General features: G+C 35.9%; 1 protein-coding gene across 50 annotated transcripts; it reads left to right on the top strand.

The window, feature by feature from the left end:
* The first annotated feature begins 279 nt into the window (after positions 1-279).
* On the top strand, positions 280-25,217 carry ZNF207 (zinc finger protein 207). 50 transcript variants are annotated; one of them, XR_009595451.1, is made up of 15 exons: positions 280-438; positions 1,830-1,956; positions 6,261-6,399; positions 7,638-7,805; positions 7,924-7,999; positions 8,495-8,542; positions 9,638-9,708; positions 11,065-11,222; positions 12,371-12,463; positions 13,467-13,709; positions 14,317-14,476; positions 14,612-14,758; positions 15,015-15,097; positions 17,796-17,854; positions 21,474-25,217. XR_009595451.1 is itself a non-coding variant. In XM_060395228.1 (14 exons), exons 1-13 carry the CDS (start codon positions 398-400, stop codon positions 17,804-17,806), a joined length of 1,482 nt encoding a protein of 493 aa, XP_060251211.1. In that variant the 5' UTR covers positions 280-397; the 3' UTR covers positions 17,807-17,854; positions 21,471-25,217. The 50 variants fall into 50 exon arrangements, 13 of the variants coding, with proteins under 13 accessions (XP_060251211.1, XP_060251210.1, XP_060251213.1 ...); XR_009595450.1 differs by having other exon boundaries at positions 21,471-25,217; XR_009595449.1 differs by having other exon boundaries at positions 7,635-7,805.
* Positions 25,218-27,116: the final 1,899 nt, after the last annotated feature.

Raw genomic sequence — 27,116 nt, 5'->3', positions numbered from 1 at the left:
ATCTTTTCAGCTTTTCCACCCCCTCCTCACCCCTCCAATTCGCGAGCGTTTCGGCGTACTAGGTCACCATACCCTTTACAAAGAAAAATAAGCTCTGAGGAACTCGCTCGCACACGAAAGCCGAGACGGCAAGCACGGACAAGATGGCTAGCAGCCCGACGCGGCCGCGAGTCTCCACCCACTTAGGACGGAGGCCTGCGTCACGTGACCACCCTGCTAGGCACCTCCTCCGGCCGCAGAGCCTGACGGGAGACAGAGCGGCGAGCGAAGGCGTCGGCCATTTTGTGGATGTTTCCTGTGGGACGCGGTGGTGGCGGTTGGGTCGGAAGAGTGAGCTGTTCTTCGCGTCGTTTTTTTCCTGTTTGTTTTCTCGTCTTTTTGTCGGCAGAGCGCAGTTATGGGTCGCAAGAAGAAGAAGCAGTTGAAGCCATGGTGCTGGTATCCTTTGTCGGTTTGAAGTCGAGGCCAAGCGGGGGCGCCGGTTAGTGGTGACTGGCTAGGAGAGGCCTGGCTTCGGCCTATGGCGGAGAGTGGGATCTAGGCCTCGAGGTCGGTGGTTTGGTGGTTGGACTTGGATTTGGGAAGACTTGTCAGAAAGTAGGGGCCCTGGGGCGAGAGGCTTTGGCAGTTGTGGGTCGTGGGACTTCGTGACTCAGGAGGTTCTTGCTTTGGTGCGAGCGTTGACCCCCTGAGGCGCCTTGGACCCCATCACCAAGGACAGAATCCCCGGAGGACTCTCCTGCCACACTCCGTTGTTTTGGTGACGATTCAACAAAGGGACTTTTCTTCGAGTATAATAACGCTGATCAACTCTGGAGGATTAGGAGAGAGCTTCCGGAGTCTGTCACCCACTTTATTTTTTTGGTAGAATCTGGTTTCGTAAAGGCTTCTGTTAGTCAACCCTGATTTCGACCCCCCCCCACTTCCCCCCTTTTTATTGCGGGGGGTAGGGTGGGGAGAGCTAGCTTCCGCGTCTCGCCCTCTGGCGCCTTAATCTTCGAGAAGTAACAGGGTGGGGTTACTTATCTTTCTACCTAGCTTTCTAGGAGTGAAAAAATCCGTTTCTAGGAATAAAACGTGGCGTTCCCCCCCCCGCCCTGGAAACGTTAATAAACTACATTCCAGTTGTTTTTATTTATTGTATTGTACCTAAAAAAGCTTTGCTATAGAACTGAATTTATTTTGGTAATAGTTAAAAAATGGTTAAAGTGCTTTTAGGAAAGTCTGATTAGTGAGTTAATTCTCGGTAACGTAACTCTTCTGTGAGTTTAAATGAAACCTGTGGCAACATAAATTCGGAATTGCAGGCAACTTTATGGGTTTTTATAGGAAATGGTCAGTTTTACTCGCAGTGAACTTATTTTCAGATTGCAAATGAGTGTGAAATTCTAAATGTAAATTCTTAATCTGATTATTTTGATGTTCTACTTAATCCTTGAAGTTCTGTCGATATAAACTTTGTTTCTTTTTGTAATAAACATTGATCCCTTGGAATTAACAACCTGCGTTTGTAAATGTTGAGAGATTGAACAGAAGTTAATTTCGCATAAATCTGGTAAACGTTGAAATTTGACGAAGCTGTATTGCCTACGGAGATGTGTGGTGAAGAGAGATTGTGGGCTTCCAGGACATTGAAAATTCCAAAATCAGTGGCAGGTTTATTTCTAGTTATATAATAGCAAAAGCAGAGTTTGTACAAAGTACTTTTGGTTTTAGCTGTTTCCCGTTTTTAATGTTAAGTAGTGAATAGTGTTCTCTTTAATTGCATATTTATTTTCTATAAGTAATGTTATTGTGCTGTATTTTTGTACCTTAACAATAGTGACCAGGTATTGTAATAGAGATTTTGATGATGAGAAGATCCTTATACAGCACCAAAAAGCAAAGCATTTTAAATGCCATATATGTCATAAGAAATTGTATACAGGACCTGGCTTAGCTATTCATTGCATGCAGGTAAGGAGTTTTTTTCTCTTAATTTTACTCTCGTAGTTAGGAAACAACATGGAGGAAAAACCTTGAATTTCTTTTTGAAACCCAAGGATTTTTTTTTTGTGTGTTGTTGTTGTTCATTGTAAAAGATTGGATAAGATGACCAGTTAATTTTTTTTAAAAAAAAGGTTGTTTAGTCATGGAGAATATAAACGATTGATTTTCTATGTTTAAAGAATTTTTGTTAGTATTTACGTTTAAGTTATTGATATCTTCATCTTAGGTTAGATATGTGACCGGCTGAAATCACAAAATATTTCCTCAATACTTGGGCAAGAAAACAAAGATCAGTGATTTAAGTTTTGTAGGCAATCTGACCAGTTCTACTCCTGTAAGAATTAGTACATAATTAACTGCCATTACTCTGCCATTGAAGGATTTTACAATCTGTTGCCTGCCTGGGGCTAGGTTTAGTTCTACCATTTATTCCATGGAAGGGTAGCATTGTGTTTCATTTAAAACTTAGGTTTCTTTCATTTCTAAGTAGGGGGAGCTTTGTAATTTATACTTCTTTTTTTTTATTATTATTTTTTAATTTTAAAATCTTTAGTTCTTACATGCGTTCCCAAACATGAACCCTCCTCCCACTTCCCTCCCCATAACATCTCTCTGGGTCATCCCCATGCACCAGCCCCAAAGCATGCTGTATCCTGCATCAGACATAGACTGGCGATTCGATTCTTACATGATAGTATACATGTTAGAATGCCATTCTCCCAAATCATCCCACCCTCTCCCTCTGAGTCCAAAAGTCCGTTATACACATCTGTGTCTTTTTTGCTGTCTTGCATACAGGGTCGTCATTGCCATCTTTCTAAATTCCATATATATGTGTTAGTATACTTATTTATACTTCTGAAGATCTAGTAAGTTTTATTTTTGAAGATCTGTTTTATTCAGCATTTCTTCTACTTTACCAGTCCAGAATTGCCTGAATTTTTGCGTAATTGGACCCTAGAGAGGCATGAGATGAAGGAATCCCCGTTGGAAATTACTGTTGGTAGGAGGCAGGGAGGTAAATTAAAACAAGATTATTGCTTCCCCAAGCTTAAAAATAAGTTTTTGTAGATCTTTCTCACTTCTATCAAGCCAATCAGTAATTTAAAATCTGTTCAGAAATACAAGTGCCTGCTACATCCACAGTTTTCCATTGTGGCAGTCACTGGTTTTTCGTTGCTAAATCCTGTCTGACTCTCTTTGACTCCATGAACTGTAGCCTGCCAGGTTCCTCTGTCCTTGTAATTTCTCAGGCAAAAATACCGGAGTAGGGTGCCACCTTGAACTGAGGTGTTCTTCATTGCAGGCAGATTCTTTACCGCTGAGCCATGAGGGAAACCCAGTCACTAGTTACCTGTCAGTATTTAAAAAGAAATTTTAAAATGAAAAGTTAAAATTCCTCAGTTGCATTATAGCCGCATTTCCATTGCTTAGTCACATGTAACTGGTGGATGACTTGTATAGTACAGATGTAGGACTTTACCATTTATGTAAGACAGCATTGTACAATGTTTGAAGCACCATATATATAGCAGTGAATAAAATAGTCATTTTTGTGATGTTTAGATTAACATTGTGGAGGAAAACAACCTATAAATGTTTACTTAGTCTTATGCTGATACCTGATACAGAACTAAAACTAGGTAGAGGGGAATAGTGGAGGGCCATAAAGATAGTGAAGGCCTGAATGACAAGCTGACATCTGAACAGAGATCAAAGAGGGTAAGAGAGAGATTCCAGGAAACAGCAAAGGACAAACTGTTCCATGAAGAGTATTATCCTATACTGAGGGAAGAGCAGCAATGTGCTTTATATAGGAGGTCTTGTCGGCTGCTGTGTTTCTTTAAGTCTGAATGGAAGGGGGGTTTTAATTGAAGTGTAACATGCTTTGGTGTACTTTGGGTCATTTTGGCTGTAAGGGTGAGAATAGACTGTAGAGTGCAGTAAGTCCGCTTTAGGAGTATTCGAGGCAAGAGATGATGGTGACAGAACGTGAGAAAGTGAGGGGTGGAGAATGATCTGAAGGTTTTTGGCTTGAGCAGTGTGAAAAATGAGTTGAATTCAGTGGTAGTTAATTGCCCCTTGGTATTTTGGTATGACTGTGGGTTCAGCCAACCACAGTTGGGAGTCGGTTGATTGAACCCACAATCAACTGAGTGCAGAAATCCACAGATAGTGGAGGGTGACTGTACTGTGCCATTTTATACAAGGGACTTGAGCATCCTTGGTATGAGGCGGGTAGTCCCGGAACCAGTTCCTCCTCGATACCGAGGGATGACCATTGATGTGTAGAAAGCTGTCGGAAGAATAGGCTTACAGGGGAGAATACTATATCATCTTATGTTAATTTTGAGTATTTTAGTATTGAGATGGTCTTATTGAATATCCAGATGGAGATGGCATATAAACAGTTGAATCTATGGGTCTACAGTTTAGAGAAGTTGGAGCTGGAGATAGAAGTTTGGGAGGATACGGTATAAGGATGGCTATTTTAAGCCATGATACTAGATGTCCTTAGGGAGTATAGATAGAAAAGAGGTGCAAGGACTCCACTTTGGGTGTCTCCCAGCATTTAGAGGTCAGATGATTAAACCAATCAAGATTGAAAACGTAGGAAAACCAAGAGACTAGTGCACTGGAAGCCAAATGAAGTGTTTCAAGGAGAGAGTTAAGTCAAAGCTAGTGGTAGGTCAAGAAGGCACAGGACGAAGATTGGTTTGATCAAAGTAGAGGTCATTGATTACTTGCCAGGAGTGCTTTCCTAGGATGATGCAGATGAAAGGCTGATTGGAGTGCTGGCAAGAGAAAATGAGAGGGAAAGGCAAGGCACTATTTCAGGGAGTTGTACTATAAGAGAAGAGCAAAGAAATATAATGAAAGCTGGAAGGAGATTAGTTGATAAACTATTGGTAATGTCTTTAATTGAAATTTTCTATTTATATATTATAGCAACCTGTGACATAAGCATGGCCGTTAAATCAGACACATGCTCCAGTTTTTATAGATAAAAGACGTTTTCCCCCCTCATCACTTAGAAGTGTAATGAAAGCTAGTTACTGTGTCTGTGGATGTAGCTATATTTCTTTAAAGAACAGAGATGACTTCATGTTCATCATCAAGAAAAGTAACATTCTGAAAAACCTGAGGGAAATGATTACATCATTTATTGAGTAGTTTTATTCATGGATCTTTTAATCATAATAAGATAATTTCTAAATTTGATTTATATTTCCGTTTTTTAAATCTTTGAGATACTCCTCTAAGAAGAAAATACAGTTTTCTTTACCTTTATTTTGTTCTATGAAAGAGTCTTAAAGGAAAAATGTGTTTTTGGACAACTGTATCAAAGTCATTACCCTTACCCTATAAAAGTGGTTCTCAAACTTGAACATGCAAAGGAAACACCTTGAAGACTTACTTAGATTCATGGTTGCACTCAAGAGTTCCTGATTCAGAAGGACTCAGGTGTGTCCTGAGAATTTTGCATTTCTGATAAGCTTCCAGTTGAAGCCAGTGATCTAGACAAACTACTTTGATATCCTTTAACCTAAGTTAAAACATTTTGCTGAAGGAACCAAGACTGACCAGGGTTTTACCATATTGGGAGAAGTTACTCACTGAGGGTTAGAAATGTTTGATCTAGCAAAGACCATACAGTGAAAAAAGGTCCTGAATTCTCAAATGTTATACAGTAACACATCTTAAAGAACTTCTTTTTGTGATCAAATACCTTCAGAGATAGTGACAGGTTCTCTGCTGTGGCAGTGTTACGCTCCTTACGTGACTCATTAGCTGTGGGTAATGCTAATTGTAAATGTCACTTTTGTGGTTTGTACATTATTGGAAATTTCACTTTATTCTGACAGTTAATATAATAAGGCTTTGTAAACATTACTTAATTCAGACTTCAAACTTCCCTGATTTGAGTAGTACTATTACTTTATTGCTAATAATTCAAACAAGATTATAAGCTACACATTGCCAAGTGCTTTTTATATACAGTTTTTTTTTTTTAATCTTAAAAATAACCTGAGAAGTTAGATACTAAATTAGTTGAAGTAAACTGAGGCTTAGGTCAAACAATTTGCCCAAACTCTTGAAAGCTGGGGGGTTGAATTCAGTCTCACTATAGAACCAGTTGTTCTTAACCTTTATACTAAATGGTCTATGAGTAATTTAAAATTCTTTTTTAAAAAATACTTTCATGAGGCACTTTTGTCTACCTAATGGAAGGCCTGTGTTTTGTTTGATGGATTTGTTTTTTGATTTAGGTGCATAAAGAGACAATAGATGCAGTACCAAATGCAATACCTGGGAGAACAGACATAGAGTTGGAAATATATGGTATGGAAGGTATTCCAGAAAAAGATATGGATGAGAGAAGACGACTTCTTGAACAAAAAACACAAGGTAAATACTAAGATACATGCTTAATAAACAAATTTCTTAATAAAGCTTCTCTAGAGTATTATTACTATTTTCAAGTATAAATTTAATGGTCGGTATTAGATCTATTTGGGCTTCTCTGGTGGTTCAGACAGTAAAGAATCTGCCTGTGATGCAGGAGACCTGGGTTTGATCCCTGGATTGGGAAGATCCCCTGGAGGAGGGCATGGCAATTCACTCCAGTATTCTTATGTGGAGAATCCCCATGGTCAGAGGAGCCTAGCAGGCTACAGTTCACGGGGTCGCAAAGAGTCAGACACACTGAGCAACTAAGCATAGCACAGCACATTAGATCTATTCAGAATTCCACAGTTTTGAGGGTTGTTTTTTTTTTTCTGTCTAAAGTTTGAAATTAATAGATTCTATTTTGTATACATGGTATTGTTTGGATAATTTTATACATTATTTTTTTGCTCATAACTGAATTCCAGGTAGATTTAGCAAGTGTTAAGGCCTTTAAAAATGAAGGTACCTTGTTTAGATTTATGAAATCACTAGTTGTAAATTTTTAGTACTGTATTTGACTTGGTATTTGCAGCCCTCTCCTATCCAAATGATAGAATCTTCTTAGTAACCTAAGAAATGTTTTATTTTGAAAAGTATTATAGGGAGGTCAGACTGCTTTGTCATAATTTACCTTTTGGAGTGAAATAGGAAGCTTGTTTTGTAAAGTATAGCTGATTTAGGAAAATGATTTTTGCCTGCCATAGAATAGGGAGAAGATGTTAACCTTGCTTAATACAGATTGAAAAACCATTCGAAGAGTAAAGAACAGTGTTGGCTGATCTTTTTTTTTTCCAAAAAAAATCTCAAGAGCTGCTGCTGCTAAGTAGCTTCAGTCGTGTCCGACTCTATGCGACCCCAGGGACAGCAGCCCACCAGACTCCCCAGTCCCTGGGATTCTCCAGGCAAGAACACTGGAGTGGGTTGCCATTTCCTTCTCCAATGCATGAAAGTGAAAAGTGAAAGTGAGGTCTCTCAGTGGTGTCCAACTCCTAGTGACCCCATGGACTGCAGCCTACCAGGCTCCTCCATCCATGGGGATTTTCCAGGCAAGCGTACTGGAGTGGGTTGCCATTGCCTTCTCCTCTCAAGAGCTAGTTGCGTTGAAATAAAGTTTTTAAATGTTGAATGTCTTGCACTTGCTTTGTTTTTCTTTTTTTTTACTCTATGGGAAAAATTAATTGAACCTTTTTTAGCAGAGAGTCAAAAAAAGAAGCAGCAAGATGATTCTGATGAGTATGACGATGATGACTCTGCAGCTTCGACTTCATTTCAACCGCAGCCTGTTCAGCCTCAGCAAGGTTATATCCCCCCAATGGCACAACCAGGACTACCACCGGTTCCAGGAGCACCAGGAATGCCTCCAGGTAGCACCTAAGGCCTCTTACAACTTAACATTCTCAAGTCTTCATTGATACAGATTAGAAGTATTAATTTTTCCCTCTTTTTGTATGTTTTCTTTTTGGTGAAAATTCTTATTTATAGGCATACCTCCATTAATGCCAGGTGTTCCTCCTCTGATGCCAGGAATGCCACCAGTTATGCCAGGAATGCCACCTGGGTAAGAAAACTCCTTTAATTGACTTGTGATCTTTCTCAGCTTGGGTGTTTACATCAATTAAATGTTACTTTGTGGGGTTTTTTTGTGTTTTTTGCTTCTAAAAGGTATGGGCTCTATTAATTATTAAACTTATCTAATAAAGAAATCTACTAATAAATTTAAGGAATATAAATTTGCCTCTGGAGAGAATAGATTTTTGGGTTTTAGGATAAATGTAGGCAGCCATCTGCTTCAATTGCATCTGATGTAATTAAAGTAGTTGGTTGTAGATTTGAGTTTTTGAGATTCAGAACTGTCCATGACACTTTGTAGTTGTGACAGAAGCAAACTCTGTAAATGATTTGTCAAATCTTCAAGAACTAAAATGAATATGAGGTGCCCGTGCTCATCACTTTTACTTAAAAATATTGTTGGATGTGAAAGGTATACAATACACTTTCCCACTGTATTTTGAAAATCACAGTTAGATTTTGATTTTGTCATACATTTTCACAGATTGCATCATCAGAGAAAATACACCCAGTCATTTTGCGGTGAAAACATGTAAGCATCTCATTCATAATGTAATTCAGGAGGTATAAGCATAATGTCATTTTTTTGTGTGTTTAATGGTATCTATTCAGTTGACTTCAAAACTTTTCTAACCTTCCTCACTAAAAACTTCTAAAATTTGCAAACTGACACAGATCTCTTAAAGGAGGGAACTAAAAAACATCTGAGGAAATAGTAATAGACCCACATAAATCATTTTCTAATTGTGCAGCTGTTTTCCCCAAACTGCTAAAAGTTATGAGACTTAGTAGAAGGGGTTGATATTTAAGAAAGAGTATATTCTTATGTGAAATTACATTCTCTATTACGGAAAGTAATTGAATTTTCTTTAACAAAACCTATGTAAAGAAGTTATTCTCTTTAAGAATCCTAAATCAAAAATTCACAAAACTTATAATTTTTTAAGTGAATTGGACACTGATATTTGAAGGTGAGCTCTTCTAAGGAAAGGAAAATAAATATGGGTTATGCTTTTAAGTTCTGGTTTAGTGTTAGGAACTTTCTACATAAAAAGTAGAGACTGTGTGTTTAGTTTTGCTTATCTTTCATTTTGATGGTAGTTTATGTGTGCGCATCCCCAGAAAAAAATCTTCACTCTATAGAATACACTTACTATTTTTTCTTTTTGAAAAAAATCTGACAGTTTTAAAATAGAGGGTTCTTTTTAAGGGGGGAGGTTTTTGGTTTTGTTTTTGTTTTTTAATTTGTATTCTGTGGATATATCCCAAGTGAGACAAAAACTGATTTTGTTTTCCAGTTACACATTTTAGATAAGGCCTCTTGTTTTTAAGAAGAGTAAAATATTTGTTCTCAGTAACTTTAAATGTATTAAAATATTCTTTTAACAGACATTGATTTTTTTTCACCCCTATTCTTCTGGTAAACCAGAGAGTTTGCTGGGTTTTAGGGGATTTATTTTGATAGGATTGTTTTAGTGTGTTGTACGTTCTTTCACTTTGATAGATTTCAATATTAGAGGTCAAATTCAAGTCTTTATTGTTGTTTCAGGCTTTTAGCTAGAATATTTTCTAATGTTTTATGCTGTTAATTAACTTTAGTTGTCTTTTGAAATTTGCTTTCTAATAGAATGATGCCAATGGGTGGAATGATGCCACCTGGACCGGGAATACCACCTCTGATGCCTGGTATGCCACCAGGTATGAAATGTTAGACACTTTCCTTTTTAATATGACATATAAAAATATGACATGTTTTATTCTTAAGTATTTCGAATAACAGATTTATGAGCGTTGGTACAATGTGATTTTTAATTTTCCATAGGTTAGTAACTTCTTTTAAAATTACTGTGAGAAATGTGTTGTTGTTGTTATTTTTTTTAATAGATAGTAAAAGTAGTCTTCAACCAGAATGAGTCACTGATCTTGTGACTTAAGAGTGGTTATATATATATATTAGGACTATTTTAGACAAGTAATGGAGACCCTTAGCACGTAACAGAAAAATCCAACCCTAAGTGGTAGATTTGGCAACTACGGTGATAACAATAACCCATACTTTCTTAAATTTGCCGCTTTGCCAACCTTAGCTTTTGTTCCTCAGACATGTTACTCAGTAATTCCAAGATAACTCAGGCAGGAAAAGATGCTTTTATTTCTTTTACTTTATGGCAAAGTAACTTTCTAGCCTCTTAGATATCATTTGCCAGAAAAAGGTCTAATGGACCCCCTAGGTACAAGGAAGCTTGCAAATTAATTAAAATATCTTGACTTTTTAGTCTATAATGTGAGGGGATGGGATTTGGTTAGCCCAGGAAATAAGTGTGCCACAGAAGTTTTCATGAGACTCTCTTCAATCTGTTGCCTAGTTTTTTAATCCTAGCACGTTTGATTGGCAATCCATAACAGATTCACATGTACTCAAGTGATAGTATAAAAGGAACAGGAAAAATAAAGCAGCAACATTTGAATCATAGCTAGTGCAACCATTAATTTTGAGGCAACAACTTCACATACATTATGATCTGAGATAACTTTAGACATTTAAAGGAATAAAGAAAAATAACCTGTGTTCATTTGCTAATGGGAAGTCAGTTTTAAATTACTTTGAGGCACTTGAAAGAACGGCTAGTGGTGCATTTAGGAAAATGTATGTATTAAAGTATTTAAAGGAGTAACTTCGTTTCTGGAATAATTTTTATGAGTATATGACCTATTAATAGTTTTGATTGCAGTTTGCATTAGCGTTCTGGAAACATCTATTAGATGATTGAAATAATTCAATATGTTTGAAAATTTTATTGCATTAGTAATATCAGTAGGCCTAATTGTTGCTCTGCATGTATACAGGTTTTCTCGTGGTATCTTAAACGTCTAAAAATTTTAAAGAGGAGCAAAGTCATATAGAAAGTTGGAGGCAGAATTGTTCCAAGTGGCAAATGCCTAGGTTCTCTGGGCCTCTTTGAGTTCAGCAGTCAAGAGTTAGTAATTTTACAGTATAGGGTTTTTTGTTTTTGTTTTTTTAATTGGCTACAAATTTTTTTTAATTCTCTGCAGGTATGCCCCCTCCTGTTCCACGTCCTGGAATTCCTCCAATGACTCAAGCACAGGCTGTTTCAGCTCCAGGTATTCTTAACAGACCACCTGCACCAACAGCAACAGTTCCAGCTCCGCAGCCTCCAGTTACTAAGCCTCTTTTCCCCAGTGCGGGACAGGTAAGGTGAAATTCTTGAAAAAGGAGTGTATTAATATTTAAAGGTAAAGTGCAGTTTACTGAAATCCTTCAGTTTGTCATAGGTTTATTTAAGTATTTCCTAATCTTTTTCATATAATTTATTAACTATACTAAGGAGTGGCCTATTTTCTCCCATGTTTGCATACATTGATTTTCTCTACTCTTAAAAGATTAACTGAAACCAGAGAATAGTGTTGTATGTTGTTTTTTCATAGTAGTTAATGCTGGTTACTCTTTACTTTATTAGAAATGAAAATTTAATTTCTGGAAGCTTAAATAAAAATGTTAAGAACTCCTCTTTTACATAATGAGCTCTGGGTAGAATGAAACCAAAGACAAAAAGACCGTAGCAAATTATTTTGGGGCTCTTCCTTTAATCTAGAATTGTTAAACAATGTTGCACGGTTGTAGGAAGGGCATCATTTAATGGATTTTGACCTAGTCACACTGGTATTTCCTTCTCGTCTTTTTTTACCCCTCGCCAGAACTCAGAAGCAAAAGATTATTTTATAATGTAGTATGTATGTAATGATTGTTAACCCAGTTTCATTCTGAATTAGGCAGGTGTGTTTCATTCAGAATTCAAAAGGTCAGGATGTATGTTATGTTCTTTATTGTTCACATTAAAATGATCCATTGGATGTTTTCTTTTTTCAACTTTTTCCTATTTGTAGTTGCTAAATTAACAAGTATTACTTTTTAAGTGCCTTTTAAAGCATGTTAACTTATGTTTTTGAGGTTGTGGGTGATCTTTTTTTTTGAGAGATGTTATTAAACTTTTGGCAAATATTGTTACTGAGAAAATTGAAGTAATGCGTCATAATTCTCAGTTTAAGGTATCAATTTTGAAATACCATAGTGCAGATCACCTTAGGTTTAGGTGGAAGAAAAAACTATGGTTAATTAGATTTATTGATAAAGAATTCAAGTTTTTTTGAAGCTCATACTGTCACTCTGTTTATTGTAAATGCATTAACTGCCTACCTCTATATATAAAACAGTTTTGATTGCATTGTATTTTGCGTTTACAGAAATGCAATCTATACTGGAAAAAAAAGTCTACCACGTGGCTTATTTTCACCCATTTGTTTGGAGACTTTTCATTGTTTCCTTTCTTTTATGCTACAGATGGGGACACCTGTAACAAGCTCAAGTACAGCTTCATCCAATTCAGAAAGTCTGTCTGCATCTTCTAAAGCTCTGTTTCCTAGCACAGCACAAGTACGCAGGAAGTTGCAGTTTAAAATTGTTAAAATGGCTTTATAACTTAACCCTTTGGACCCTACTTTAAAATGAAATCTTATCCCAAAAATATATTATTTAATTTTTTAAAAATAAAATTAATGGCTTATAAATCAATGGTATTTGAAAATTTGAACCACTTACTAATAGAAAAAAATGGACCCCAAACTCCTATGGCTCTAAAGGGTTAAAAGCATGTAAGCAGTAAGTGTATTATAGTGGCCAATGGTTAGCTTGATGCATGAGTAAGCTATTCTGTTTTATGCTGTTTAATGCATCACATATAACATAAAGAAATTTAGTACTCTGCATTTGGTTCTAAAAATTGGCCTAATATACATGTTCAGATGCATAGTGTTAATAGAAAGTAACAAATTTATTACTGGTAACTATATACTTGAAAGCTCTACTGAACCCTTTTGTCCATCATAATCATACAGACATTGTTAATTGAGCGGACATTGTATTACTGTATACATAAAGAAGACTTTTGAAGGTCATATCTTTAATGTGTCACCATTGATAATTGTTTATGGTAGACTTAGTAACTGAAATTTATGCCAACATTTTTTTGTTTTCTATAATTTTACTTTTTTTTACTTTTTGTTTGGTAGATCAATTTAAAAAAATAATTTAGAGTAATGAAAATTGAACATATGCTATTTCATGATACATTACAGTATTTTATCAATTAGGAATAATACAAAGCTTTGTAAATTAAGTAATTTTTGGTGAGGAGACATGCTGTCTGAGAAATTACATAAGCAGTCTTGTTTCTTGTTTCCCCTGCTGTGTTTTGGATGTATTTTGATTCAGCATCTTTTAATATTATATGTTATCTTAAATTTTGTGGATTGATCATGATGCTAACTTAGTTTTCATTTAAAATTTTGTCCCTTATTGAATGTTAGTGTATTGTTTTTTAAATTGGTAGTAGATAAATTCAGTTTTGAGGTTTTATTGATGAAAGATTGTTTTACAGGCTCAGGCAGCTGTCCAGGGACCTGTTGGTACAGATTTCAAGCCCTTAAATAGTACCCCTGCAACAACTACAGAACCACCAAAGCCTACATTCCCTGCATATACACAGTCTACAGCTTCAACCACTAGTACAACAAATAGCACTGCAGCTAAACCAGCAGCTTCCATAACAAGTAAGCCTGCTACACTTACCACAACCAGTGCAACCAGTAAGTTGATCCATCCAGATGAGGATATATCACTGGTAAGTCGTTCACAATTTTTTACTAGCAGAGTTTGATTGAGTACTATTGTAGCAACTTGTTCATTTGAAAAAGTTTTAATTTGTGTACCGATGGTCTTACAATCTGATTGAATGTTAAGTAATTTTTGCCATTCAAATTTTTATTTTTACCATTCTAACTTCACAAAATGAGATGAATATTGCATATTTTGATCTTAGATCCATTCCCCCTCCCCTAACACTGTGTCTAAAAGAAGGTAGCGAGTTAGGTTCTTACTCTTAAAAATTAGTTTAGTTGGACATAAACTTGTAAATGAATTGAAGAAGCAGTTAAGTGTGAGATAGAACCTACAGACTGCTTACCGTACATACACCTTCTTCATTATGGTTTCTTGCTGAAGCAATTTATAATTCCTGGTAAGTTGTTCAAACATACTTCAAATGTAAAAATAGGTGATGTTTTCTTAAGGCATCAGGGTTTCAAGTAGTTGGATTGATTTGTGTTGTGAAAATAATTGGAATGTAAGAGTATATTTAAAAATGAGTATAATGACTTTAGATTCTTGCCTTCATGCTTAACAACTCAATGTGTTCATATGTTTCACATCTCACATATTTTTATTTCTAGGAAGAGAGAAGAGCACAGTTACCTAAATATCAACGTAATCTTCCTCGACCAGGACAGGCTCCCATTGGTAATCCACCTGTTGGACCAATTGGAGGTATGATGCCGCCGCAGCCAGGCATCCCACAGCAACAAGGAATGAGACCCCCAATGCCACCTCATGGTATTACTCTTTTTTACGTTTTTTTATTTAGTGCTTTTCTGAGTATAAAACAAATTTATATGCAAAATACATTACATTTAAAAGTACGGTGCACAGACTGAATCTATCTTTTTGTGTTTTAAATGTGTTTTTTAGGTCAGTATGGTGGTCATCATCAAGGCATGCCAGGTTACCTTCCTGGTGCTATGCCACCATATGGGCAGGGACCGCCAATGGTGCCCCCTTACCAAGGTGGGCCTCCTCGACCTCCGATGGGAATGAGACCTCCTGTAATGTCACAAGGTGGCCGTTACTGATCTTACTTCATCCAGTCTAATAGGTTTGGAGATTAAACCTTTTCTCAACTTGTGCTGTTTATATAGCCAAGCTTCCGTCAATAAGGCATCATTGTGACTTTAACAAAAACATTATCTTCCCACATACCAGGAACTATTGGACATTTATTTTACATGGGAAAATTTATTTGGAATAATAAAGCAGGAACTTTTCCTGAAGTTGCAATTTATACTGTATGGCTTCTTTTTCATGTTTCATCTAGGTTTTTAGAAGTGAAGTATAGTAAATTTGGTTCGTTATATTGTGAAGGCGCTGGAATTACATGAACATACCACCTTAATAAAGGCAAGTTCTGTAAGCTTACATTGCTATTTGTAAAGTTATGCCTTCACAGCATTTCAGATGCTGTTGGACTTCATGTCCCCAACCTAGCTTGGTGAGGGCTGTAACTGTCTCCAAGTACCTGTACATTGGAAGTCTGAATGTGTAACAATATTTAATGTATTTAGAGTTCCTCATGTTGCAGGGTTTAAGAAATCTGACCCTCCAAGGTCATGTGACTTTTCTGTACTGTTAAACTTCATTGTAATAAAATGAGAGAAAAATTTATGCCTTTTTATTCATAACCCAGCTGTGGACCACTGCCTGAAAGGTTTGTACAAATGCATGCCAGAGTAGATGTCCACATAATAAAAATTCGTAGTTACCAATGCAATTTTGATATATCATTGGATTCTGTCGTTGAATTGTAGGTTGTTCGTTAGCTGCATGTTTTTAACTGGACAGTATATGTGGAATTGTATGTTAATCCTTCAGTTGACAACTTAGAGATATATATATATGGGTCATTATATGAGTATGAAATCTTTATATTGTGTCACCTTTCTACCCCCTTGGTGTCAGTACATGTTAGATATCATAGAGACTTTAAATGTAAATCCTGATATTCCCTTCTTCCTGCTGCTGATGTTTAGAGCCTAGTGCCAGACCCATTCATTTCCTTTTGATTATATTTGAAACTGCAGTACTGAGTGGACCTCAGAAGCTTTTCAGGTGCAAAATTCTAGAAGCTTAGGTGCATGCAGTAATAGCCTTTTGTGCTGTTAATGACTGGTATGTATTCTAAGTGTAATTATGAGAATCTAAATGTGCATCTGTTAAGATGGTTAACAGATGGATTTGAAATTTTTTACTATGTTCCTGGAAGATTTCGTTATTTCTTTGATTAAATGGCTGCCTTCTGTTACTAAGCCTAAATGGCTTTTTGCTGTTAACCTTTTCATCCTTGGAAATTTGAATGTTAAAACTGTTCTATGGAGAACTTTTCTGTAGAGATGACTGCTATTATTCAGTGTCTTGTGTTGCAAGTCTCATAATAATAGCTTGTTGACCACTTTTTTGGCATCTATTTTTAAATCTTTTCTAGAATACTTTTATGATTATTTAAGTATCAAATGACCTGTACGAAGTATAATTATTAATATTATGAACTCAAGTTTAGTTTTCCTCGATATAAAATTAAGACGGGCAAGGAAATAGCATTTCTCTATAACCTTATGTGTAGGTGTAGGTATCAGACAGAATCTGAAGTTTTGTTTTTAAAAAAAAAGTTTAACCATGTAACAAAATACTAAAGGATGTTTTAATTATCATAAAAGAGTCTGTATATAAACGACAAGTGAAGTCATTGATTTAAAGAAAACACAAAGTATTACAATGCTGAGTGCCATTTGTTTCGCTCCAGTGTAGCTCATGTGCTATTTATCACCAGGAAAGCATTTCTTTCTCTACCCCCTTTCTTAACCAGCGCCTGTGTACCTAGATAATTTTGGAATTATCATATACTTCTTAGATTTAGCAGTAGGTATATCATAGTGGCAAAGAAAGACCTGTGTTGAGAATCTTTAGGTCAAAATGGCATAATTTAAATTTAGAATTATTAAATAGGAAATGTTTTCCCAAATCAAATGTCTCCCAAGCATTTCATGTACAGGGTTATCAACAAACCAGGAATGGATGATAGCAGTGGGGCAGAGGGGGCAGGAAGAGGGTAAAAATGGGTTAGTAATGTTTCAAAATTTTGCAAAGCTTCATTTGCATTTAATGCAAAGAAAACCAATATATTGAGATTGCTTTCTGAGATCCATAAGGAGAAAACACTGCTACTTTTGAATAAAGGGTAGAATTCTAATTAGAAGTTATTTTAAAATGTTATGCACAGCACTTAGGCACATCATCTCTTGTGTTTGTATATGTATGGCTCAGATGGTACCCATTTGGTATATTTAATGTGTAATTTGTGCATGCATCAGAGCATAATAAGCTTCTAGAACATAGCTTTTACCTAACTGCTTCTGGGGTCCATATTATGGTTCAGTAATGAATGGAACAACTTATGTTGAAGTAATTTTAACTCTTTGACTTAACTTTCTTAAATAATGGATGGAGTTCAGCTTAAGTAAACTTCATCTGCCCTCACAGAAGACAGCTTTGGGGACCCCATTATATACAAGCAGGCATTGTGATTAACATAATTTAGGACGTTGTCAGATTAATGAGACTGCCAGCTTTGGCTCTAGCATACATCCATTGTCAGCACTTGAAAAAAAAGAACCACCATTTTTGTCTGGCACTAGTTTCTATTATGTAGCTTTTACTACTGTATGACAGTAACAAGGCCAGCAGGTGAGGATCAACTTTTGAGTGACTGCTGGAATATCATTTGACTTGAATACTTACTGTCTTAGCAATCTCTCACACATTTATCAATTAGAAATGGGGTAAATATTCTTTGAGCCCTCCTATTCCACTGATCAAGTTACATAATTGAACTCAGTTTAATTAAATTTAGTTATTTGTGGGGGTGGGGGAGAGTCCCAGTAAAAGTATGGACTCAGAATTACAGTGGACAATAGGTTTTTTTTTTTAAAGAGCTACTCCTTTTTTCCTATGCTTGCTTGATCATTGGGATTTTTTTTAATGCATGTCTTTTAAATTAATTGGGTAATGTTTTTCTAAAATTAAAATTTTCTTCTTCCTATAGCCCTGCCATAGGACAGGCTGAGGCTGAGTCTCAGTGTTGCCCTGTTCAGTCTGAGGCAAGTGGGATTTATTTTATTCCTTATAGGGGCTTTCACAGCTTTATGGCTGTTGGATATTCATGTCCCCAAACTTGCAGCAAGTTTGGTGAAGGCCCCTAAATTTAATTAAATTTAGGGTTTTTATACTCTTTTGGCAGAGAAGGCTCTATATTAATATTCACGTTTGACTGTGGTGTTAAAATATTTGACATGTAATTTGTGTTACATAATACTTAACAGCCTCAGTAAAGCTGGTATTACTTACATGAACTTTAGTAAATTGACAAAATTTGACATTCTTGATTTGGAGGCCTGATATGTTTCATTCAAATTTTCCCTTTCACTTTTTAGGAAAATCTGACTGGTTATTTTCTTCTCGAACTGTTAAATTTAACCTCAAGGATAAGTTTAATCATTAGACATGCCACTGGATAGTGAAATCTGCTTTTTTTAATCCCAAAGTTATGCATTGAAGGTTGAAAGGCCATCTGGAAATACTTGTGATTTTTAATATATATAAATCTCACCACATTAGAGCAAATGTTAATGTAGAGCCCTGTGAAAAGTGGGAAGATGGTGTGTATGTGTGGTATGTATGCGTATACACTACACATTTGGTATAAAAAACATTTGGATATTACGACTTACAGTATGGCTGGGTTATTTTCAAGCAGTCAAACTGAAATTGTATCACATAGTAAAGTTAGTATATTGAACTGTGGTTTTGGAATGACTATTGTGAGTTTCATTTTTATCTTTACTGAGCAATATTTGATGCAATATGCACACATGAAAAGCATCTATGTATGTTTCCAACCAAAATTTGGTTTTATTTGGTTAAGAAAAGTATTTATGTGTATATGTTGTAGGGGGCAAGTAAATGGGGAACTGGAAGAGAGGCCAGATCATTAACTTGGATTACTTTTGTTCCTTCCTGTGTTAAAGCCATCATTCTATGCAGATAGCATTTTCCTCTGACAGTAACAGTTAACGTATTAGCAAACTCAGGCTTGTGTTTCTATGTGGTTTTAATTCTTGGAAGCGTAAAGAAATTCAATGAATTCCAGATTTTCACGTCTGTAACTAGAACGTATGCTTTTCTCTGTAACCGAATCATGGAAAGAAGATAACAATGTTTGAAAAAAGAATATGTCACCACAAAAAAATTCCATTGGAATATTTTACTCCCTGTTCAGTAATTGCACCTTTTAAGACTCCTTAGTTGGAGGTGCTTTCTGTTACAGCCACCATTGCCCCAATATATTGAAGTATTCAAGAGTGAAGTTGCTTGTCCCAATTCTAATAGTGATCATTTAAATAATTATAATTGGAATATACTCTTAAACATTTGGGTGCTGGGGTGGGAGGGATTTTCTGAGGGTGACGATTTATTGAAGGTGATAAGATGTAGGTTCTTTGAACTGTGTAGTTCTGTGATTCAGACAAATAACAATTTTAAGAATTATTTAACTTTCAGGTGTCTATCATGTCCACTGGTAAAACTTGGTAAATTACGGAAAGGAAATGTTGAAGTCACTTACATTCTGAGATAAAAGTTTGTTTAAACTGACACTTGTGTTGGTTATGAGATTTTTTTTAAGTAGGAAACATGTAACCTAAAATTTGTATAAATCAGGTATGTCTTTTTTTTAAGGTGGTATTTATCTACCATATTGAATAACTTTTGTATGTTATTCCAAAATGAAACTGGTTCTCTCTTACTCTTTTATGGAAGTCTTCTAAAAGAAAGGATTCATTATGAGACTATTGACTATAAGGCAGAGTTTTGTAAGTAAACATTCTCCCAATTATACTTCTGCTTGCAATCCTCATGATTTGAATATTAGTGTAGGTTACTCCTCTCTTAACCTTCTTTCTCAATATTTTATTTTCTGTTAACTGAATCATTTTAATAAATAACCATTTGTTTTTATAGCATATAAATCATCTAACATTTCTGTGTGATTTCTTGGCAAAATAAGCAACTACCTATAGTGTTATACACATATTGGATATTCACAATTTTGTGGTTAAAATATCTCCAATATTTCCAAGTGTTTTCGTGTTTTTATTTGGCATTGTGTTGGAAAATACAGTTTTTAAAAGAAACTAGATTCTTCGTAAGGTTGGAGAAGAACTGCTTTTTTATAAGCATTGTTTTCCCTGACCTTTTGCATAGTAATTTGGCCATAAAAGGAAAAGCCTTTCATTTTCTTCCCAACTCAAAAAAGAATGTGAAACTTACTAGTTTGAAATTATTGAACCCTCTCTCTTTAAACTTGATTAATCTCATGTAATCTCAGGGGAAATTATACTAGTCAGGATGTAGAAGTCATTTTAAGGTAGAAATTGGAGACCCAAAGTCAATCTTCACTGAAGCTAGTTTGAACTATTTATTTCTATTTGACGCAAATTGAACATAGTATTGTAAATGAAGACTGGTTCATAGTTAGGTTCTTTAGAAGGCAAATAGTCAGCAGCTTTCTTATGAAAATGTTTGTATATTGTAATTTCTGTCAAATTAACTGCAGAGAAAAACATGTGAGTAAGCTGTTCGAACAATTGATACTTGGATCCCAGCCATTAATTCCAAATATTGTAGTGCTATGTAAAGTTATGATGCAGCACAGCTTCAGTAATGTGCTGTGTTGGGTCAGGGGGTTTTGTAATGCTTTGTGTGTAAATGGGGAAGTTCTTTATTGGAATTTTCCAGGCCTTTTGGCATTCTTACTGTGTCTGGGTTTTGTTTTTTAACCATTATAGTTAAGAATTGTATGTTTTGGTTTAATTGTATGTTCAGTTTTGGTTTAAATATAAAGCAGTGAAATTCATTGATGCCCAACTTGGATAAAAATGAACAATGTTGTTTACCCAGCTTACTACACACAAACCAGTAGTGATTATTTGGGAGAAGCCATTGTATAGTGTTATTGACTTTTTTAAGAACCATAAATATAACAAAAAGTGACAGCATTCTGGCCTTGGTTTACATTCATTATGAAAGGTTTCACCAAATCATTTATTACATTGTACCTTGTTAACATTTTATTCATAAATAGTTTGGTGGTCAGTCAAAGATGAAAATAAACAAGATTTGCTGCATCATTTCCCTGTTTCTATTAATAAAACAAGGCTGCTTAAGTACCCAAGTGGACCAAGGAAAGAGTAAAGTTTCTGGAAGTTTGAGTTAGAAAGTGAGACATTTTAGTTATTGAACAGAGCCTTCCCTTTCAGTTATTAGCTTGTTTACTATACTTGTAGGAGAAGCAATAGAATTTACTTTTCTGCCCGGGTTCTTAAAATTGAAAATCTTCAGTATAAGGAAATGAAGTCAAGTATTTAAAAGTTGAATCTTAAAATATTCAAGTTTACCCTTTTAGAGTAACCCGTGTTTTCATAGTACACATACCAAAATAGTTTATTAAAATTGAGATGTATCCAAGAGATATACAGTATTACTAACTCATTCTCGTAAGATCACTCTAAATTTAATAGCCAAAATAAGGGAATTTTTTAAGACTTAGGGAAAAAAATTTAACTATTAATGTCAGACTCTGAGGAAATTTTATGCGCATTGACTTTTTAAACTGAATTGAACTCCTCAGTTTAATACAATTTGTGTTTTTGTTAACTAGCAGCAGAATTTCAGCATTTGCTACTTACTGGTAGAGAAGAAAAATCCCACAGCCCTGCCAGTACAGGTTAGTTTAATCTGTAAGTACCTGATGTTCCTATTTTTTTTGAAACATATCCATATAACCCACACAAGGAAGAAAGCTGTACAGTTATTAAATGTGAGTATGATAATAGAGATCCATTGGACACTTTCACACACACATTATTTGGGCCAAAGAAGCTCTAGGTTTGATCACCTTAGTTGTAATAAAGGTGTGATACTGCTCCTTTATTATCTGGTTATGATTGAACCAAAATAGATAAATTGTACATAGGAGGAAGACAGTGGAAGTTTCAATTGGCTGTATGCTCATGTTGGTATATAGAGTGCAGGTGTTTGACTTCAGGGTCTCCTACTTAAGCCACTCCTGTGGTGGAACTCATACTTTTTTTACAATATGAATCAACAGACGACAAGTCATGTTTCCTCACCTCTAGCAGTGATAAATGACATGCAATCATAAGCTAGAAAATTTTTTTCATACCTTTTTTGATCTTACATGTTTTTAGCAACTTCTGCTGTAATTAAGTACTGATTTTGTCCATGTTTTTTGGTACACTATAACTTACTCTGTTGGTGCACCACCATTGTGGGTTCATTTTATTTTGAACTAAGCAATATTTTAATTACCAAATGAACGCTGACTATCAATTCTAGACAGGTTTCTTTGTGTATTCCTTTTGAGGGGCAGTGAGGACATAACCTTGTTATGAAAGTTATATTAAAGTTTTTGTTAGTTTCATTAGTTCTACTAGGATTCATTGTCGACTTGAACCATCCTTCAAATATTTCCTTTAAGCTGTAAATATTATGCTTTTATGTTGATAAAAATTTTCAATACCGAGGAGAGACGAAGAAAGTGTACAGTTTAGTTTACACAAGCCTGAACGATTCTCCAGTCTGTATGGCTTCCTTACCTAAGTGTAAAGTTGTATAATATGGGACAGTCTGTTCATAAAACTAGCTGATCTTTTATTCCTATTAAACTGGGATGGTGATGAGCCACTGAAAACAGATCATCTCAATGTTAATATGGAAGTCATGTTTTCAGTTAAGTGTTCTAATGACCTTGATTTATCAACTGATAATATTTTTTATAAGATACTAGCTTGGTTTTTTATATAAAATTGCCTAAGGGCTTAAGTTTCATTGCCTTTCACAGTTTAATCTGTATAAGAAATGGTGTAGATACAGTGGAAATGGTTTTCCTTAAAACCATCTCTTTAAAGCTGCTTTGCTGGTGAGTACTTACTATATTTTATACTTCGTATATTACTATTTTTCTAAAGTTGGACACTTTGATGGCAGTGTCTTGAGTTTCCGTGTTCTTCAGCTATTATCTGAATCAACTCCTCACAGTTCCTAATAATTAGGGCTCACTTTTTTTCTGACCTTCACTTACTAGACTGTAACTTCAGAAACTTTTAACATGTAAATTATTTCCTTTTGGTGAGATAGGAAAAATGTTTTTGCTCAAAACTAACATTTAAGGAAAGTCTTTTACAGATATTTTTGTAGTTGACAGAAAACTTTTTTCTCAGTGCTTTTGATTGCCATTTTACATAGGTATAAAATTTAAAGACCAGAATTTCTGTCTGTCTAGCAATTCCTAAGCAGTTAGTTAACTGAGAGTAGAGAAGAAAAGTTTGCCCCAAATGGTCATGCAGACTAATTGCTTACACAGAAGCCTGTGAGTGAAGCTTGAAAATTTCAAATGTACTCTTAAATCATTCTAACCTTGCATGAAAAGCTTTGGTTGGAATACTGATTTCTGGTACTGTGTATACCAGTGGAAATTAGCTTGAGTATATTTCTAATTTCTTGATCCCTGTTTAATCATTTTATCACATGGATTTTTCCCCCCCCTTTAGCTTTTAGTCACATCCTAGCTAATGTCAATATATGCTAAGGATGTTTTCAGATTGTTTTTTCCTGCTGTGATCTTTGTAAGTCAGTAATAAAGAGGCAACTCTTGCTTTTTAGTATGAAGAGTGATCATCTTCTAAAACCTGAAAATTGATATCTGAGTATGTGATAATGGTGATGTATTGTTCTAGATAAGCACTAAACAAAGTGTGGACCCTCAGTTGATGTCTTTAAGATTTAAAGTGAAGTATATTTCTAAGGAACTCTGTCCTTTCCTAGCAAGGATAAGCAGACGCTGAAAATTCGGTAAGTATGTAACTTTAAATGCATGTAATATTTGAATAAATAGCTAAATTTCCATGGTTTAAGGTAATATCTAGAAATGAACAAGAATTATTGAATATCCTTTGCGACTTAATGTGTCTAGCATTTTTACAAGTTTGTGTGCACACTGATTAAATTGAAAGGTACCTTACTCCTTTGTCTCATTTGTTTTTATTTTTATGGTGCTTTACTAATTTCATATTTCAAACTTTTTTCAGAGTAGAAATAAGTGGCGGGTAAAGAATTATCTTCAAGGAAGAATTATTTAAATGTCCCCATCCTAAAACTCAGTGATGACCTTCTGTTTACCTTAAGGCTTCTGTTCTTTCAGTTCCAGTTAGATCTGACAGATAATAGGCAACTGATCAAAATGGGAATGAAATCTTTGTGCTCTTTCTGGAGTATTGTGGGAATCATTGTATAATAGTAAAATATTACTTAAGGCAACAGTGGATTTTCAGGGAAGCAGTGTTTTTTAAATTAAGAGAGAGAGGTGGTGAGATTTTGGAATCTCTGCTCCCTGGTACACCATTGCTGTTAATAAAAAGAGGGTATATGGAGGTTCAAGTGAAAACATTGAATTGCTACAGCAGGGAAGGTGATTTACATCTGAACACTATGTCTGCTTCTTTCCAAAGTGATACAGCATTTTGTGAGATGGTACAAGATCTCAAAGGGGTGGGGAGAACAGGTGGGTTCCCTCCATTCTGTCTCCAGGCTTCACTCCAGCATTGTACTGGCAAGGAGGGAAGTGAAGAAGAACAAGTCATACAAGGGATATAATGGTAAGAAGAACCTAAACAAAACAAACAAAAGGAGGCTAAATGCTAGTCCATGTATATATGTATATGATTAAATGGTCTAGCTAAACAGCTTTTGACTGGTAGCTTTTGAATGTAAGTAAATGAACTTACTGATTTAAAAGTTGTAATTAAATACTAGCTTAGAATTTTTACTGACTTTTAAAACTAATGAAAAAAGAAAGACGCAAGCAATTAACACTAGGATTTGTGGGGCAGGGGGGAGGTGGGTGGGTATTTTTAAAGTAAAGCTTTCTTGCATAAGTAATAGTGCACTATGTCACCTTGACATACCACTTGGAAGCTAGAGCATAAGAAAAATGAAATGGATGACCATATTTATAGTGTTCATATTAAATTTTAGCCTAATGGTAGGGTTTGGATGGAAGACATGTTCCCAGATGTTTGTTCGTGTGTGGAACCATATAATTGGAGCTCACAAGAAGCCTGAAGCCTTGTTTTTTTTTTTTCTCCCCTCTTGAGTTCGTCTGGAAGTGTTTGCAAGGCTTTGAAAAAGCCAGAACTACCATTTGAAAAATGGTGCTTTATTTTCATATCTGAAATAAGTTTTGGGTTGGATCTTCATTTAAAGGTGGAAGGATTTCTGCTTCTGCATTATTAAAAGCAAATGTCTTTTTATTGCAAGGCAATGATTGACAATTAACATTTGAGTGTCTGTTGTTCACAAAGATTAATAAAATTTTACATTTCTTAATTAATGATACTTGTCTGAGCCCTATTTATTAAGTTGTATCCAGAACAGATTATACTGAGAATGAATTACACACATCAGCTGTCCTGAACAGGTTTCGGTGTGCTTTGGGAAATGGAATCCACAGTTACTAAATATGGAATGTTTATTGGAAGAAAATGGTAAATAAGTTTTAATACTGTGGGTATGGAGTAATTGGTGGTGGTTAGGTTGAACAAGTAGATGGAGCCAGAAGTAGCATAGTGGTTTAGGCTATAAGCATAAAGTTAAACCTTGCAGTCCCATCCATCTTCATCATTTAGTAGTAGCTAACTTGACCTTGAGCAAGTTAGCTTCTTGAAAGTGATGGTAATAATTTGCCTAGGCTTGTGAGAAAAAGTTACTGTAACAACTTAGCCATGTCTACCAGACCAGTGGAAATGGCAGTTAGGGTCTAGGTATAGGCAGTTATTGAAAACCTTAAACTTAAGTAAATGCTTATGAATGCCTGTTATATGCTTGGATACTCGCCTGTAGACAGGAGATAACATCCCAAAAGGGACCTTGGAGCTTAGGGTTTAGGAAGCCAGCCCTTGCAAAAAAGTTTTGGGTGAGTGTTACAGGCGAAAGGAACAATAGGTGCAGAAACATGGGAAAAAGCCTCTTGGAGGAACAAAAGTGAAGTGCGAGTGGTGGGTTGGAAGGGTGTTTGTGGAGACTGGAGAAGTAGGTAGGCCAATCACAGATCATGGTTTGAATTTTAGTCTAGTGCAAGTCATTCAAAGACTTTGAGCTGGTGAGTAGTATGTATGACTTAAAAGCCCATTCTAAGGTGTGGGGGGTGGGGTTGACATTATAGGGACTAGGTAGAAGCCAAGAACCTGGCTCTAAACAGAACTCTAGAGATAACTGAAGTTACGAATTGCTATGGCTGGATAGTCACTGAAGAAGTTAGATTATGCCGAGCCTAAGCACAGAAGAATTAAGGTTGGATAGTTAACATGGTTTAGCCCACACCTGACCTTTATTTAGGAAATACTGAAGATCTATAAGGCGTTGAGAAAACTTCGTTGTCTTGGTTTTAAGGATAAATGCTAGTACAAGAAAGTGGAAATGCTCTCTGAGGAAGTTTGCTGCTAAGTTGCTTCAGTTGTGTCCAACTCTGAGACCCCATAGACGGCAGCTCACCAGGCTCCCCTGTCCCTGGGATTCTCCAGGCAAGAACACGAGTGGGTTGCCATTTCCTTCTCCAATGCGTGAAAGTGAAGTCGCTCAGTCATGTTGGACTCCTAGCGACCCCATGGACTGCAGCCTACCAGGCTCCTCTGTTCATGGGATTTGCCAGGCAAGAATACTGGAGTGGGGGTAATTCCACCTGCCTGGGAAAGAGGTAGCATTTGAGCTAGGTCTTGAAGAATTGTTAGGGTTTGGGCAAAGTAAGTATTAGGGGAATGCCTGGAAAATATATATCAGTACAAGAGGAATGTGAGTAAAAGTTGTAGAGAATGAGATAAACATTAAGGTTGCTGAATGCCATGTTAGGGATATGCATTCTCCTAGGAATTGAAGTGCGTTTGTTCATCACTGATGAGAGCTGTGGTTCTGGACTGCTGTTAAGAAGCAACTTCTACTCCCAGATCACCAGACGCTGCCACCATTTTTCCATTGCTGCTATTGTCATGATGTAGTAGGGCTCAAGAACCATAATTGGGCCAGACCACTATTGGTTGGAAAACTAGAATTCCTTCTTTTCCCCAGGGCTAGCTTAAAATGTTTTGACAACAGTCTGTCTCAGACCTTTACTGGGTCATCTTCCTGTAAATACCTTTTTTTCTAGCACTTTTAAGTAGTAAGGCTTTGATCTCTCACTTCAAAAGTTGTTACTCCCATGTAAATCCTATTTCATATAACTGAATGCTTAATCTGA

Source organism: Ovis aries, chromosome 11 (genome assembly GCF_016772045.2).
Source record: "Ovis aries strain OAR_USU_Benz2616 breed Rambouillet chromosome 11, ARS-UI_Ramb_v3.0, whole genome shotgun sequence".
Lineage (NCBI taxonomy): Eukaryota > Metazoa > Chordata > Mammalia > Artiodactyla > Bovidae > Ovis > Ovis aries.
The sequence above is the reverse complement of the archived record's forward strand: the minus strand, read 5'-3'. Positions and strand labels throughout refer to the sequence as shown.